The 18,164-nt window shown below is 41.8% G+C and overlaps 1 protein-coding gene across 6 annotated transcripts in view; it reads left to right on the top strand.

Moving 5' to 3' along the window:
- Window positions 1-18,164, top strand: part of TTBK1 (tau tubulin kinase 1) — a 97,190-nt gene that overhangs the window by 22,445 nt on the left and 56,581 nt on the right. For all 6 annotated transcript variants that reach the window (XM_033144927.1, XM_033144924.1, XM_033144923.1 and 3 more), the window contains 2 exons: window positions 13,199-13,346; window positions 15,066-15,139. In XM_033144927.1, coding sequence (XP_033000818.1) covers window positions 13,199-13,346; window positions 15,066-15,139 — 222 coding nt within the window. The remainder of the gene's footprint in view (window positions 1-13,198; window positions 13,347-15,065; window positions 15,140-18,164) is intronic.

Raw genomic sequence — 18,164 nt, 5'->3', positions numbered from 1 at the left:
CCAGCAGCACACGGAGTATAGTGCTGCTGCTAATAGTGAGCCTAATCCCTGAAAAACTGCTGGAGAAATTTGGTGGAATCAAAGAATCGTAGAATTGGAAGGGTCATCTAGTCCAACTCTCTGCAATGTAGGAATCTCAGCTAAAACATCTATGACAATTGGCCATCCAACCTCTGCTTAAAAACCTCCAAGTAAGGAGAATCCACAACTTCCTGAGGGAGACCATTCCACTGTCAAACACTTCTCAATTTCTCTGCAAATGGATAGGGTGGAAAAAATTGAGAATTGATTTGTGAACAGCTCTAGTTTCTAAGAGATTTTCCACATAGCACCTTGCTGCACTGTTGTATAAGTGCTGTGATGCTTTTCCAGAAGCACAGGAACTTCACTTGAGAAGTCATGTCATTTTCCCTCATCAGCACATTTTTCTTTGATAATTCTCCATGTTTACTGTTTGAAGCCAGCCATGTGGACCATACCAGTATTTGGCAACATGGCCTTGCAGAGACCAGTATGGGTTAAATAGTTTCATGCGTTATCAGAAGCACTTAAACAGGATGCTTAGACCCCAAATCAGTAGTTCTGCAGACATGGCCCCAAACACTTTACTGATTATGCCATTTTCATAATAATGGGCTCTGGTTGGGACCTTTCCTTGTACTTTTCAGTGCTTGGATCTGGCACCGTTCCAGCAGTGAAACAGTCACAATTTTTATATCAGTTTAATATATCTATCACGCTTTCCCCTAGATATTGCATGCTGTCAGTACTTTTGATAAATGGAGATGTTAGTTCTTCTCATTTAACAGGGTGACAGTTCAATTTCTAGTCACTTTCTAAGCATTTGATGTTCAGATTGCTGACAGTAGAGACTGGTAATTTCAAAAAAGAAGGATGGAGAATAGCACACATTTGAAAAAAAATACAGTGGACGCTTGGGTTGCGAATGTGATCCATGCGGGAGGCACGTTAGCAACCTGCAGTCCTGCGTCTGCGTACGCGCGGGTTGTGATTCGGCGCTTCTGCGCATGCACAAAATGTGATTTAGTGCTTCTGTGCATGCGCGAGCGCTGAAACCCGAAAGTAACCCATTCCAGTACTTCTGGGTTCGGTGCGTCCATAACCTGAAAATGCACAACCCGCAGCGATCGCAACCCGAAGTATGACTGTAAAGACAAAACAGTTTTTGCTACTGAATTTCAAGAGAGAGCACCCTCAGCAATTATTGGAAAATACTTTGTTATGACTTATTTAATTGTCCCTCTAGAAAATATTTTCAGACTTCAAGTCTGGTAGCTCCCCCCCCCCCCAAAGCAATTGGTTCTTGTGCTGCCACAATTTCAGATTATTCCATTATAAAAGCATGGTTGTTGTTTTTACTTTCAGATTTGACAATCCCTTGTTTGATCTTAGATGCACTCCTCTAATTTTCTATCATATCCCCTGTAAACAAGACATACAACAGCCCTTCATAGTCTTTCTTAGGTCACAAATCATACAGCCACAAAGCTGGGTTTTTACACACTGCAGTGACCAGCGATCAATCCTAGTTCTGTGGCAGATAGACCTGCCTCAAACATGTGCTTTCAAATGTCTTTGTGTTACATTCACAGCTTCCATCAAATGCGGCTTACCTCTAGTCCTCCAGATGTTGGACTACAACCCCTACCAGCCCCAGCTGCCAATGTCAACTGCCAGGGATGATGGGAGGTGTAGTCTAATGTCATTGGGAGGATCACAGGTTAGCCTGGTTTACTTGTTGAGTGTATGTCTAAAGTTTCATTTTTGTAGGTGTACACACAGAAAATGTAATGTGTGAAGCAGACTTGTACTCCTAACACCCAGAAGAAATACTGGAGGTGAGCTCATTCTGTTTCAGCTTGGCGTATGCCACCAATTGCTGGTTCAAAATTCAGAGCAGCTGCCCCAATTCCTCTGAATATGTTGGTGGCAACTGAAAAAATAATCTGTGTAATAATTAGGAAACATACATTGCATCCCAGCATCATGTGACACATGTGTCTTATTTTGAAATTGATACTTAGTTAAGGGGCCGCCTGATGCCACCTTCCATGGGTTTGCTGAAGCTCTATCTTTTAGCCACCTTATATACCATGCAGAGATCCTGAAGTTTATGCTGTCAGCTTTTTCTGCTGTCCTCTTTTCTGTCTTCTCTGCATGATGGGTCTATGGCAATATTCCCTGAATTTTCATCCACTTAATGTTTTGCAGTGTTTTCATTGATCTTTTTATATCATAGTTGTGCTTGAGCCTATTTTTAGAAAGCAAAGCAATCTACCCTTTGTTTTTAAAATTAAAACTGTGGTCATTAATATGCGTACTAAACATCTACGCCACCTTGCTTGTTTGAAATTGACATTGTTTTGAAATTGAACTCAGGTCTTGCTGCACTTGTTTAATTCTACTGCAGTTCTGCCATTGTGGCTGAGAATGCAATTGTTTTACATGGTCTGTTATACTGAGATTGACTAGGCTTTTCTTTTTCCATTGCATCCCCTTGCCTCCTTGCCAATACCAATTAACTGGGCTACCGCATGATTGCCTGGGCATGGTTTGCATTTCTGCTACTCATTCTTTAAAACTTCTCTTCAGAGAGCATACAGTCAAAAGTAGGCTATACCAAACTGTAGTGTAGTTCTGCATCAAATTCTGTTCAAACGAAGTCAGATTATGTAACCTTGCATAAATTTTGTGTAATTTCAGTTAGCTACAGCAGAAGGGTGAAGAGTCATAAAAACTATGGAAGCCCGATCCCTGGCTTTTCAGTGCCTTCCTTTGTTTTGAGATGTTAATTAGAGTCAGTCCCCACACTTTCATGTTACGTACTTTTAAAAAACGAAAGTTGAGATTCTTGGAACTCTGAGATATGGTCTTTTATATATCAGTAGGGTAATCTGTGACCCTTCAGATAACAAATAACAAACTTAGTTGGTCTCTAAGGTGCTACTGGAAGGATTTATTTTTTATTTTGTTTCGACTACGGCAGACCAACACGGCTACCTACCTGTAACCTTCAGATATTGTTTGACTACAGCTCCCACCAGTCTTCACCAGTATGGCCAGTGTTCAAGGATAATGGGAGCTATGATCAGAAGGAATGTAGGAAGCGATGAATACCTTGGATGTAGGGTTCTGGCCAAGCCCAGTGTTTACAAGACATACAAGATTTCCAGAGTGAATCCTGCACCAGTCATGTGCTGTGAGCTATTTTTGTAAAACATTATACTTCCTATGAACAGACTCAGACATTAAGATCTTCCCCACAAATGCCCTCTTGCTGTTTTTGAAGTGTTTTAGAGGAGGTGTTGTTTAGGGATTGGGCCTTTTCTACCATGGCTTTGAAACTGCCTCCTAGAGGGAGTTCATTCTGCTCCCTTTCTTTGTTTTCAATGCAGAGCGAAAGCTACATTGTTCATGGAGGGTGACATTTAGAGCTCTCTTGAGTGGGTTTCCTTCTCTGGCTGTTCTACTGGGGTTTTTATTTCTTTCTTTCTGCTAGTCTTTGATTTCTATTTACTGCTGCTTAATTGATTTGATTTCTGATTCTTGGTTGATTTGTGTATGTGCTTTGTTTTTAATATGTGCTTCATTTTAAATGTTAGCTATCTTGTGGATCTTTTAGCTAAAAAAAGTGAGAGATAAATATGTAATGTAAGAGATAAATATGTAATTCAGAGCACAGGAAGAACAGTTTTCCTTGCCTCAAAGATTAGAGCAGAAATAAAATGGAGTAATTGTGGAAGTAACTGCCATTGAATTCAATGGGAATTATTTTTGAATGAACTTGTATGGCATTGGGCTATATGCCATCCGACTGGGAATTTTCCTAGTCAACAAGAGTAAGACATGAAACGCACTGTGGAACATTTGCTATCAGGTAGTTTGAATTGATGTCCTGATACCCAGCTAGGTCATCCAGTGCAAAGATGAGGATGAACATGTTGCTAGCAGTTTCTCCATATTATGCCAATAACAGTCTCAGTACTTTGTCAACAGACATGGCGTGTTCACATCAGCATTAACCGCCTCAGCTGGGATTACCTCACTGCTGACATAAGTGGTACCACTAAACTAAATGCTGTTTCTTTGGAAGCAGAAACCATGTCCAGACACGTTGTCCTCTCCATTGCTTAGTCTTGTGATATCTCACATGTTTTTGTCTTGCAGTGAGGGAGTGTTAATATATGCTTTGAATTGCTTTGCAGCATCTCCCTGCATCCTAAGAGAGATTTTAATATTCATACTACCTGGAAATTGGTATAGTGCAGTAGAATGTTCAGAGTGATTCATTTACATTCACATATCTCAATAATTATTAGAACAATTCTGCAAGGTAGGGCAGCAAGATTATCCCTGTGTTGCAGATGGTGTGTTGTTAGTGGCTTCCTGAAGGCTACCCAGTGAGTTCAAGGCAAAGGCGACATTTGAACCTGAGACTGCAAGTCTTTTAGCCACTGTGTTACACAGCTCCCAGTCTTGAGTTTTGTGATGGTAGCCTTTCTATGTATGGCACATGAGGTGACCTTGTTCATCACAAAGGTCTGATGAACCCTCCTGGTGGGACCTGTTAGGATAACCCACCCCTGATGACTTAAAAAAGTCAAGGGATTCCTGAATGCTTTGAAGGATTTTCCAGAAGACAGAGCTGGCAATCCTGTCAAGGCATTGGTCTTGCTATGGAATGGTGAGATGTGCTGGGCTGTCGACATGATTGCTTCCAAGTGCCCTTTCTGACACTCTGCAGTCTGGAGAGCTCCTCAGTTTCCTAGGGAGCTCCAAGCTATGAAACAAGTTGGACGAAGTCTAGAACACAAGTGGTGTAAGACTCAATTTGAAGCTGACCAGACACTTACTAGAGTGCATAGCTATGTCTATTGCAATATGGTAAAGGTGACAAAGAAGGCTTACTTTGCCACCTCCATTTGGAGTAGCCTGCCAGCAGAGCTATTCCGTGTGGTTGTCCTCAGGAATAGAGTTTTGGGAGAACTTAGAGGCCTGTTGTGACAAGTTTCCCAGGCATTCTGGGGATAAAATCACCTATCTATCTTTAGTTGAATGCTACTGTTATTGCAGAGCCAGGTGAGGTGTTTGACAGAACATCTCGTGGGATTGGTTTCAGTTGATGAAGCATGAGGACATGGACAAGATGCTTGTAGTGGTTTGGCCAACAGCATGCTCCTTTAACAACTGCCAAACATAGTTAATTTGAACTAGCCAAGAGGAATTGGCCGGGTGAGTCCAGGGAGTAAACCCATCTTTGTGTGGAGGGGCTGGTGCCTTCCTCCTTGAGGGAGGCAGCAGGATTATATGACGTTTTCCTGTATAGTTCTCCATTTTCAGTATTCAGGTGAGTTGAAATGTAGTTTGTAAATCCACAAATAATAATTGTGATTAAGGATCTGCTGGGCTGCTTCTATTGGTGGCAGCTATGAATTCCTTGTAATGTGAAGTTTGGGCCTCAGTGGTTATATCAGCAAGCTGCAGGTAGCTTACAACATTCGTCATTTGTGTCACTATTTTTGTAATTCAGAAGACTTCCGGCTCAGGAAACAGAGACAATGCTTTAGTGGGGCATTGTTCTGGCCTATAAAACACCATACATCTATCTCTGAGACTGCAAAGTGACACCACCACTGATTGTAGTCTTCAATTGTCTTGATGATTTATGTCATGTCTTGTAATTAAGTATAATGTTGGCTATGCTGGTTTGATTAGAGTTGGCTGAAAAGCTTTTCTTCCACAATTTAGAGTTGACACACCCAGTGGGAACCTCTATCGTTGCATATCTTTCCAGCCATGGAACTGGTTAAGTATTTGTTCAGTATAAATTGCTTTACAAGAGAGAATCTTTGGCAGAAATCCTGCCACAGACTTGTGCAGATTTTTGTTGAGGGGGGAGGTGGTTCAGTGATCAATAGTTCTTCAAGTCTGCTTGGTCACTTCTTTTTGCCAGCCAGATTGACTGTGATTGACACGATTCAGATGCACACTCCTTTTATTTATATTTGCCCTTGCTGAGCAGGGTTGTCAGCAGTTCATAGTACACTGGCTTTGATATTCATGAAGTTACATTAACAGATGCTCTGTGATGGAACCCTAGATAAAAGGTGAGATAAGGTTAAGCAAAAGATTGTTCTTGAGCCAAAAGGCAGTCCCAAGGAAGTCTAGGATAGCTATTGAAGGATTGTGAATGGAAACCTGCCAGTGCTATAGGAGCAGTGTGTGGAAGGGTGTGGGGTGAAGGGAGAGTGTCAGTAAAAAGGCGGTTACTTCTACTCAGTCATAATCTGAGATTCCTGGCTTTCTCTTTAACTGTTGGAAGTCACCAAAGGGCTTGTTCCTCTCCTTTCCCCACCTCATTATATGTGGCTTTCTAGCAGGGCCTCTTTCAAAGCTCCTTGGCTTCAGTTGCAAGGAAGCCTTTACATTGAGCAGGATATTAGTCATAAGGGTCTTGCTCTAGGACAATATAATTGTTTTGTGCCACAATACTGGGAACCTCTCTTTTTCCCCACTCTACATTTGCCATTTCTGGGCCAGCTAATGGGGTGGGACCTCTGTGGCAAAATTACTGCTTCCCCTGATTCTGCTCTCTGCTTAACCAGACAGGAGTGGAGAAATAGGATTTGGCTGGTTCCCAGGTGCCCCTACCTCCCACCATGGGCCGCTTTGACAGGTGGATGGGTGACCCATTATGTCAGGTTACCCAACTTCAAAGGAAATAATCATGACAGCACTTTTACGTGTGCTCTGGTTATTTCCTTTCTTATTTGCAGCCCACCTTAAGTTCAACTGCAAATAAAAAATGTTCCTAACTTTTAGGAGTTGATGAATATACCTACATAGCGTGGATCAAGAAGGCAATGTAGTACATTGTGATGTGTATTGGGTATATAAGGAGCTAGAAAAGTTGACATTTTCCCTGATTCCAAGTCATCTTTGATGCTTAGCTGCCCAGTGGTGAATGCAAACCTTTGCCTTTCAAACTCTTCAGTGTGACTCATTCATAGTGAATAGCTTTATTTAAGTTTCCTAAGCTATGGACAGAAGAGAATAAGAATAGTTTTGAATTTCTAGCTTTTAATTCTAAACTTGTTGAGTCTGTCTTTGAACTCCTTTGGACTTCAAAACAAACAACTCCATTAGATAAAATGTACCATAGCCACTAAATCCAGTTAATATTAGGGGGTGTTGTTCAGTCGTTCAGTCGTGTCCGACTCTTCGTGACCCCATGGACCAGAGCACGCCAGGCACACCTATCCTTCACTGCCTCTCGCAGTTTGGCCAAACTCATGTTAGTAGCTTCGAGAACACTGTCCAACCATCTCATCCTCTGTCGTCCCCTTCTCCTTGTGCCCTCCATCTTTCCCAACACCAGGGTCTTTTCTAGGGAGTCTTCTCTTCTCATGAGGTGGCCAAAGTACTGGAGCCTCAACTTCAGGATCTGTCCTTCTAGTGAGCACTCAGGGCTGATTTCTTTGAGAATGGATAGGTTTGATCTTCTTGCAGTCCATGGGACTCTCAAGAGTCTCCTCCAGCACCATATTAGGGGTAGCAACTGGCAGCCCACAGGTAATGAGTAGCCCAGGATTGGGGAACTTTTTCTGTGGTGGGTCACATTCCCTTGGTGCTAATCTGTCAGAGACTGCATGCTGAGAGTGGGGAGAATCTTTTTCTCCCTCTTGGCTCACCACACTTGCGTAAAATTAGGGCTGTGGATTACTCACCCAAGGTCTAAGCACTTTGGCCACATAGTTGCCAACCCAATGGAGAAAGGAGAGTCTGGAGGGAGAAGCTGCTAGCAGGTCATGCTAAGTAGTTAGCTTTGCCCCCCACCCAGCCCCGCCACAATCTCTTCTCAAAGTTGTTGTTGTTGTTGTTCAGTCGTTCAGTCGTGTCCGACTCTTCGTGACCCCATGGACCAGAGCATGCCAGGCACGCCTATCCTTCACTGCCTCCCGCAGTTTGGCCAAACTCATGTTAGTAGCTTCGAGAATACTGTCCAACCATCTCATCCTTTGTCGTCCCCTTCTCCTTGTGCCCTCCATCTTTCCCAACATCAGGGTCTTTTCCAGGGAGTCTTCTCTTCTCATGAGGTGGCCAAAGTACTGGAGCCTCAGCTTCAGGATCTGTCCTTCTAGTGAGCACTCAGGGCCGATTTCCTTGAGAATGGATAGGTTTGATCTTCTTGCAGTCCATGGGACTCTCAAGAGTCTCCTCCAGCACCATAATTCAAAAGCATCAATTCTTCGGCGATCAGCCTTCTTGATGGTCCAGCTCTCACTTCCGTACATTACTACTGGGAAAACCATAGCTTTGACTATACGGACCTTTGTTGGCAAGGTGATGTCTTTGCTTTTTAAGATGCTGTCTAGGTTTGTCATTGCTTTTCTCCCAAGAAGCAGGCGTCTTCTAATTTCGTGACTGCTGTCACCATCTGCAGTGATCTCAAAGTTTCCCCCTGGTAAAACGTACCTACTGAGCAGGATCTTTGATCAGTTTCACAGTGTTCAGATAGGTGCTTGTTTCCATAAATACATTTGTTCAAATTTATGAGTTTATGATATCCTCTCAATCAGTTGATGTCAAGATTACCCTGGTAATAAGAAGTGATTGTAATTGGAAGAAGACCCCCTCCCCACCCCAGTAGAAAACTGAATCATACAAAGAGCCTCAAAGTAGACCTTGCTTTTCCCTGTAAAATTTTACAGAGCAAAGCAGAGTTTCAGGTGGGTTCAGCCTCTGCCCATAAAACACCTTTCCTCTGTGTCCTTCTGTTATTTATCCCCCCATCCCCTTTTGCGCGTGTTGAAAAGAGCTTGAGGGTGCTGCAGAAGTAGGCACATATTTTATTTTGAGGCGGCAATAACCAGTGTAAGGCTGTCTGGGAGACAAGGTGTATATTTCATTTTTACCTTACTGTAAAGAGTTGAGCTCAGCACTTTATCCTGAATTGCAATTGACCTGTGTATAGGAAAGTGGCCCCTGTGTTATCCATCTCTTCAGCGGGATTTGACATCACACTTTCAGGTGGTTGTCATATGGAATGCACTTCTAGCTTGTGGTGGTGGACAGCTCCTTTATGAAAATCTCCCTTTTTATATGAACTAGTTTTAAATGAAACAGGATAAAAGTAATATTATATGGAAGAATAATTCAGGGATACAGAAGAGAAATCATGGGATATAAGAAAAACAAAGAATGAAATACTTGGTTTGACAGACCAAGATTAGATTCCAATCCTATTTACGTTTACTCAGAATTAAGTCTCACTTTATTCAGTGGAACCTACTCTCAGGTAAAGGTGCACAGGATTGTAGCCCCTAGTCCTATCTTTCGCTTTTTTTGGTAGGATCCAGTCAAAAGTGAACATATCCAAGCCCCATTGACTTTTGTGAGAAGAGAGCTGAGCAAGGGTTTAATTTTCCCATTGAAAGCGGCTGGGCTTAAAAGTGCTTGGCTGGATTCATTGATTAACAAGTAAAAACCAATTTTAATTATTGAGGACAATTTTTAATCTGTGTGGTTGGGAGTTAAAGGCATGCTTGTTTGTTTTCAAAAGCTATTTGGTTCTCCTATAGTGCTGTAATAGGGAAGCAGGAGGTAGGGACGACGTTTTCATATCAGACATTAATTGGTGTGAAATAATGGCTTGTTAATTGGTGCTATTGTTATCCAGTTCCAGTTAGAAAGTTTATAGTGAAGAGTTCAATTGTCATATGAGCTTGTGGCTGGAAATAATCACTAGTTGGTGCCCATGGGCTGTGGATTGGTGGCTATCATGTATTTTTGACAACTGAAGGGGAATGGGTGAAGCAGCAATAACCATACTCTCTAATTTTGTGCTCTGCCATACCCCATCGCTGCCATTTTGTGACTGGCGCCCACAGAACATTATCTAAATTCCAAATGTGTTTGCTGGTCTGGAAAGGTTTGTGGCTCTTGTTTTAACTCATTAAACCATTTCTGTTTATGAACTCAGATTGTTTCTATTTTAAATAAAAATTAAAAAACAGACCAGAGCATGTGCCCCCAGCCTTTTTAGTCTGGGGAGCATATTTGGAAATGGGCATACAACATATCCATTTCACAGTAAAACCCCCCACAAAACTATAATACTCAGACTGACCAGCAGGCAAAGTATCACATCCCTAAACAAACAAACAAACAACAACAACACAGACGAATGAAAGCAGGCAACACCTTTTACCCGCCACAACAGACAACCGCCTTGCCAAATAACCAATATTTTTGTTTTGTTTTATTTTTGTTTAATTGAATGGGTGTGGGTTGGTGCCAAGGGGGTGCCTGAAGATGCTGTGGTGCCCACAGGCACTAGAGGTCCAGAAAAAAAAACTTTAGGACTGCTTACTGTGGTAGAATTCAGCCTACTGAATTCCGCTCATTCCCTAAGAGAAAAATTGCAATCATGCCAAGAAAGATTTTCTTTGCAGTGTCCTTTCTTAAGGATTGTCAAACTAAGCTAGCAATAGAGAAATGTTCTGTCCTGAACTAGGATTAACTTGCATTCAGCTCAGATGATGCAATGATGCAAGGATCTATGAACTGTTGGGATTATTTAGGTATTTTACTTATTTTTACCACAGCTACCCAAGAGCTCAAAATGGCATATAATAAATGGTAGAACAGTAAAATACAACATTAAAACAACCCATGCATGCTTCAAAAGCTCATGCATGAAATCCACCAGATAAATGTTTCCAGAAGCTGTTTGAGGGCTTATCCACACTTAACTTTTGCCCTTCTCTTTCCAGGCAAGGTCTGCTCTTTCAAGTTCCGTGTCCAATTGCTCTTTCCCTCCCAACCCCTTGGAGTTTCCCCCCGCGAAAACTCGTTCTTTAAAGCTGAAGTGTAACAAATTGCAATTCAGATTGCTGATTGCTATTTACCCTGATTCAGCTCTAAAGAGCAAGTTTTCACTGGGAAAGCTTCAGAGGAGAATAAAAAAGGAGTGCTTGGACACAGCTTTAAAGAGCAGAACTTGCCTGAAAAGCATGGAGGAAAAGTAAATATGGATAAGCCCTAAGTGTTCATAACAGACCTTTGAGAAAAGTAATGGTTTACAGCAGCCTTCACCAGTCCAGGTGCCCAGCTGTGCTGGCTGGGATGGTTGGGAGTTGAGGTCCAAACACTCTGTGAGGCCATTTAGCTGGCAAAGGCTGGTTTATAATGTTTGTGAAGACTGGCAGTGTTGGGCTTATTGGGCTTATCCTCATCAACCCTATAGAGCTGGGAACGGCTGCTGAGAAATCCTGCATTATGTTTTAGTAACAGAGCTGGAATATTAATCACGACCTCCTTGCCTCATCTAATTAGGAGCAAAGGTGTGCAGGGCACGCATTTCCTAAGGTATTTGGAGAACATGAGTTGTGTGGGTTAGCATCAGCATCTTGAACTGAGGTTGGATGCTAGCAGTCAGAATAGTTGTTCTAAGTCATCAAGCAGTGTGTTCTATAATATTAAATCATATTGCATGCAGTATTATGCCATTGCATATTTGTAGAAGCTCCAAATCTTATTTCCAAGAATGTTATATCTCTTTGTTAGAAATCAATGCAATGCCTCATTTATAATTCTGTTCTATATTAGTTTGTCAGTGCTTTGTAAAAAGCCTGTGATTAGTCAGAAGGTATAGCCATCTAGAGCAGTAGTTTCCAAACATTTTACTCCCAGGACCCACTTGAGATGGCTAAAATTACAGAGGCCAACGTAGGCCACAAAATAGTCAGAGAGGAAGGGTTTGGTGTAACAAGCTGGCAACTACTGGAACTTTCTACTGATAGCTAACCCATGTTTGGATATTGCTAAATTGTTTGCCATGGCATTTTCCTTGTGGCAAGAAGTTCCATAGCTCAGTTTTCCTCAAGTTGCATACAGATCTGGAGATCTTGTGACAACTTCTCCAGAATTTACTGGTTCAGAAATTCTAAGGGGAGAAGGCTTTTCTTTTCTGTTTTTCGCTTCTGAACCTCACATGCATTTTAACCCATAATCTGTAATTTCTTCTCCCATTTTCCTTTCATTGTCAATTTGTGCCTTTTCCCCTCCCCTCCACCAAATCGACACTTTCTTCGACTTCCATTTACATTCACTTCTGCCTCATGTAACAGTTTCCCTCTCTTATTCCTTTCATTTCCATTTCCAGTTTGTTTGCATTGTTCCAGCCCAGGGGTCAGCAACCTTTTTCAGCTGTGGGGCGGTCCACCATCCCTCAGACCATGTGGTGGGCTAGACTATATTTTTTTGATGAACGAATTCCTATGCCCCACAAATAACCCAGAGATGCATTTTTTTTAAAAAAGCACACATTCTACTTGTGTAGAAACACCAGGCAGGCCCCACAAATAACCCAGAGATGCATTTTAAATAAAAGGACACATTCTACTCATGTAAACACACGCTGGTTCCCGGACTGTCCGCGGGCTGGATTGAGAAGGCGATTGGGCCGCATCCGGCCCACGGGCATTAGGTTGCCTACCCCTGTTCCAGCCAAAAGACCACAACATTGTTAGGGCACAGGACAGGCAAGCAAGGGAGGACTGTGACACTGAGCCCCAACTCAACATGGCCAAAGGCCCACTGTTTGAAAAACAATGATCATCTTGTAGCAAGTGGGGGAAAACAAAAAATAAACCATATTTTGGAGCCTGTGAATAACAACAACAACAACAACAACAACAACAACAACAGAATTTATATACCACCCTATACCCATAGGTCTCAAGGCGGTTCACAATCTACCTTCATGCATTTTTGATATAGCAAAGTCAGTCCATGTTTACTTTTGGGAGGTTTGCAAAGGCATTCTGATTCAAATATGTGAGATGCATTGCAACAATAAGAGAGATGTTGCTCGGCCTCTCCTCGTCAAAGAAAGCCAGGCTGCTTATCCTAGGCAGACTTCTCCCATGGACTAAGGTTACTTTCACCTTGCTCAAACAAGGACATGATTCAGATATCTGTTGGGTAGGAATGTATATGTTGTGTCCTATTTTTACCTCACTTTATTTTTCAGAGCTGCTTTCTTGTGTTTGTGAAGTCACTTATTTAGTTGTGTAGTTTGGCTTTCAGTATTATGACCAAATCAAATTTTATTCTTCTCAGTCAGGGGAAAACCCATTCTGTCAAGCATGATAATGTTTCTTCTCCCGTTTAGCTGAAGAAGATTGGTGGTGGTGGCTTTGGAGAGATTTATGAGGCAATGGATCTTTTGACCCGTGAGAATGTGGCCCTGAAGGTGGAGTCAGCGCAGCAGCCAAAGCAAGTTCTCAAGATGGAGGTGGCTGTCCTAAAAAAGCTACAAGGTAAGAAGTAAAGTTGTTTTGGAAATGTAAGTTTCTAGAGCTTGTGTTTTCATATCTTGTCCACCTTCTCCATTCTTTTGTTGTGCTTACTGGCAAAACAACAACCACCACCCAAGAACCCCCAAACACATAATATTAGTGCATTAGTGCATTTCAACCTTTCATCAGTTTAATGCCACTTTAGCTATCATGACTCCGCACTGTCCCAAATAAGAATTTTGTAAATTGTAGTTTGGTGAGAATACTAAGAATCCTCTGTTTCAAGATTCCTAGCTTCAGCCTTAGAACTACATTCCCCTGGGTTTCCTGGGGAGAGGGGTTGACCATTTAAACAAGTTTAAGTGTAAATATCTCCTTCCCCACCCTCCAAAATAATTGTACTCACTTCCTGTTTAATCTGCCTTCTTAGGTTGCAGCAGCAGACTTGGTGTCAACCAGAACATGATGTTGCCATTTCAGAGTCCTAAGTGTACCTTATATGCTATAGAATTAGTGCAAAGTGGCAATAGCGCAAGAATTAAAAGCTACCCTGACAGTCCTAAAGACTTGGGCAGTGAACTTTGGCACTATGTAAAATATAACCAGTGTTACTGTGCTAGGAACATTCACATAAGTAGAGGAGTAGCTGATAGCACCAAGGACAGCTCTTATGATCTGAGAGGAGAACTGAACTTTCTGAGCAGCTCATATTTCTTTTACTGTGTGGATTGGGATTTCTTTTTAAATATTTCCTCTTGCTGCAGCCCTCGTACAAAGAGTGTTTCAAGTCTCATAGATTGCTCTGCTGGGTTAGACAATGATCCAACATTTTGCTTCTGAGAGCAACCAGAAAAGAAGCTTGCAAGCAGGGCATAATGAAGATAGCCATTCCCTGTGTGTGTCCTTAGCATCTAGTTCTCTGAGATACACAGCTATGCAAGATTAAACTTCCAGATATGGATGTTCTATTTTGTGGTGATGGTAATAGCCATTAATAGGCAGTGGATTTGGCTAAACCTGTTTTAAAAGCTATCAAAGACACTGGCTATCATTACTGGGTGTGCTAATGAATTTCGTTAGTCAGGTGTTGTGCATAGGGGAACTTGATATATCTTTTCTCTCTCTGCCCAGACCTTACAGCTAGCCAGTTTCAGTGGGTGATCTGATATCATTTACCCCTTCAACATGCTGGGATGTAAATTATTTAGTGATGCAGCTGCATGTTTGAAATAATTTTTTCAAACTTATTAAGCAAGTTTAAAAATGCAAGTTAAAAATGAGTTCTTAGTTATCATTCATTTTAAAGGAGATTTACTCCTAAACTGTTAGTTTTTAATGTTATTATTGGGGCACCCCGCCACGACCACCACAGAGAAAATCACAACTATTTATTTTCTACAGTGCATTTTATAGCAGTTAGTTTTAACAAGTGGAGGAAATGTGATTCTTGAGTGTTTGCATTAAATTAGATAAGCAATACACAACATTTCTACATGCAGCCCATTTTCTGTGTATATTTACTCAGAAGTATGTTCTATTATGTTTATGGGGGCTTATTGCCAACTAAGCCTTTGTGGTAGTACAGACTTAGTTTTACTGGACTTGAATGTACAGTTGACTGTAAAGAGGGCACGAGCAAAATTTTATGTAAGTATGAGTTGCTTATGGAAATATCTAGTACTCCTTGCTTTTACTCATGTAAATACACTGGTACTAATTTACTGTCTTTACTCTTTGCAGGGAAAGATCACGTTTGCAGATTTATTGGCTGCGGAAGGAATGAGAAGTTCAACTATGTTGTCATGCAGCTTCAGGTGAGTTCTTTGGTATTCTGTTTCCCCGGTGTTCCACAAATGTAGTTAGTAGGTCACCACACCGTTGACTAGGTATTTTGTGCCCAAATGTGGTCATTAGGAGAAGCACAAAGTGAGAAATCTCTCCCTTTTCTAGAGCACATTCCAGGGAATTCAGAGGGGGCGGTTATTTTGTGCTGGGTAAGAAAGGTGGCACTGTGGGTTAAACCACAGAGCCTAGGGCTTGCTGATCAGAAGGTTGGCGGTTCAAATCCTTGCCACAGGGTGAGCTCCCGTTGCTCGGTCCCAGCTCCTGCCCACCTAGCAGTTCGAAAACACCTCAAAGTGCAAGTAGATAAATAGGGACCGCTCCAGCGGGAAGGTAAACGGTGTTTCTGTGCGCTGCCCTGGTTTGCCAGAAGCGGCTTTGTCATGCTGGCCACATGACCCAGAAGCTGTCTGCGGACAAACACCGGCTCCCTCGGCCTATAGAGCGAGATGAGCGCCGCAACCCCAGAGTCGGACACGACTGGACATGATGGTCAGGGGTACCTTTACCTTTACCTTTAAGAAAGAGAAATATCTCCCTACTCTGACATCCTTGGGGGGAGGACTCAGCATTTCACTTTGTCCCAGTCTTGGAGACACTGAGAAGTGTTCAGTCTCTCATACTGCTTCCAGGTGCCTCCCCAGAGGACATGAGGGAGAGGAGATATATATATATATTTTAAATCACACTGATATCTGCAGATAGTCTGAAGTGACAGGACTCTGTCTCTAACACTTGATTGTAAATAAACCCCACCCCATCCCCAAAGTTCTCTAAAATTTGGGGGAAGTGCACACTTGCATTCACTTTGGGAGGGCCTTTGTAGTGATGAAAATGAATCACAGTTTGGTGCAAAAGGGAGAGTCCGGTCCCTTTCCTGGTCTTTTATATGTGCTAGGAGGGTTATGGGTTCAGGGGCAACCACAAATAATAGCTTTCTACCATTATTTGGATCCGTTTGTTTTTTGAATTAGGGATGGAGAGAGGACTGCATTCTTTCCCCTCCCACCTCACCTAAATAAATAAATAATACAACATACCATAAAACCTTTGTGACAGAGCAAAGGTTTCAGGTTGCACTTCTAAAGATGTTTTGTGGTTGTGACTTGAAAATGAGAGTTTTAGTGGTATATGAAAGCTGACGATGTACGAATGCTGGCTCATTTTGGAATTTTGATTTTGCTCCCTTAATCTTCTTTTGATTACAGAGCTTTAATAGCATGTTTCAGAGACTGGCTTTAAATTTTCTGTGATGTGAGGAAGGTGTTTTGAGAAAGATGGGATGAAGCCTGAGGCCATCTCTTAATAGCCTATGATGAAAAGCTCTGCTGGGTTTTTGTAATAAGAACTCCTGAGTAAAAAAGACTTTATTTTTAGATTTGAGTGGTGACATCTTCATTCCTTTTTCACTTCTATTATCTCTTACTCATATGGCTTTATTTCTACACGTTTTAGCATGATTGTTGCTCTCCTCCAAATCCCTTCTAAGTATCAGCCAGAACTGAACACAGGGCTCTCACAACATCATGGCCACAGCTGGTCTAAGATACATTAGTGCCTGAGGCAGGAAATCCAAATGGCATTTTACCCCTGGCTAAGGGGTGGAAGAGAATGGGAGAGAGAGTGAAGAATTACTGAAAGCATCCTGATTTTTTAAGGACACACAGATTATTTTGTCTGAGATTGCCCTTGGCTAACTCTTGGTCTGGTCGGTCTGGGCCATGGCTGTTCCTAATAGGAGCTGTTGTTTTAAGAGCATAAGAAGAGCACTGCTGGATCAGGCCAAAGGTCCATCTAGCCCAGCATCCTGTTCTCACAGTGGCCAACCAGATGCCTGTAGGAAACCTGCAAATTGGACCTGAGTGCCACAGTGCTCTGCACACTATTGATTCCCAGCACTTGTGATTCCAGCATTGCATGTAGAACATAGATATTGCAGCTAGTAGTTGATAGCTTTATTCTCCACAAATGTATCTAATCATTTAAAGCCTTCCAAGTTGTTGGCCACCACTACAAATTGTACGACCAATTTCCATAGTTTCACTAAGCCACTGTGTGAAGAAATACTTAATTTTGTCTGTCCTGAATCTTCATACTGGAATCATCCAATGAAGATTCAGGTGGTGGATTTACTCTGCTTGATTAGTTGTTCTGTGATGCTTCCCCAGTACTACCATATTATTGTTGTCTTGTGGGGCTATAGCATAACAACAGCAGGACTAAGAACCCCTGAACATTTGCGGTATGAAAAGTTACAGGATTTTAGCAGGAATTGCAAGATATACACTGATTGGAAATGGAGCAGTATGACTATCTCAAAACATTTCCTGGCACAGATAGTATGGGAAAAGGGATCATGTATGATCGCTGCCTTCATGAGCACAAATCATCATAAATGCACAATAAAAGGGACGTTTAGAGGGGCCCTTTAGTGCCCTTTCACCCAGTTTGGAGATATCCATAATAATAATTATTATGAGAGCACTGATAAAACAATCCTATTGATTTTCAGTGCGAGGAATTCCTGAGCATGTGTGTGGGGATTTTTTTAGATGCACTTGCTTTTCTCTGTTCAGTATGACAATACAGGTCTCCACAAATCCAGCAGCATGGTAAATAATGCTCCAAGCCTTTTCAAATTACCCCTAACAGACCCTGCTGAATGATGCAGTGAGATGGAGATATATACAAAAATTACAAGCTTCACAAGGCTAGTAAACTGAAAAAGAATGAGAGGAATGTTGGTTTATGATTACAAGAATCATAAGAGTTACTCAAGTAGAGCAGGCAAGGAGTTACTAAGGAGATGTTATGATTCATTCTTTCTGTAAATGTAACTCTGTTCCATTACAGGTTTACATTAATAGGTAGCTAGCACATTTCCAGGATGATATGAAAATAGCATATTGATATTATAATTTCCTCACGATTGTCTTCTGGGAACTTGGAGAGTACCGGTATATTCCTACTTATTTCATTTATGGAAAAAATGGAATT

The sequence above is a fragment of the Lacerta agilis genome, chromosome 3 (assembly GCF_009819535.1).
Source record: "Lacerta agilis isolate rLacAgi1 chromosome 3, rLacAgi1.pri, whole genome shotgun sequence".
Lineage (NCBI taxonomy): Eukaryota > Metazoa > Chordata > Lepidosauria > Squamata > Lacertidae > Lacerta > Lacerta agilis.
The sequence above is the reverse complement of the archived record's forward strand: the minus strand, read 5'-3'. Positions and strand labels throughout refer to the sequence as shown.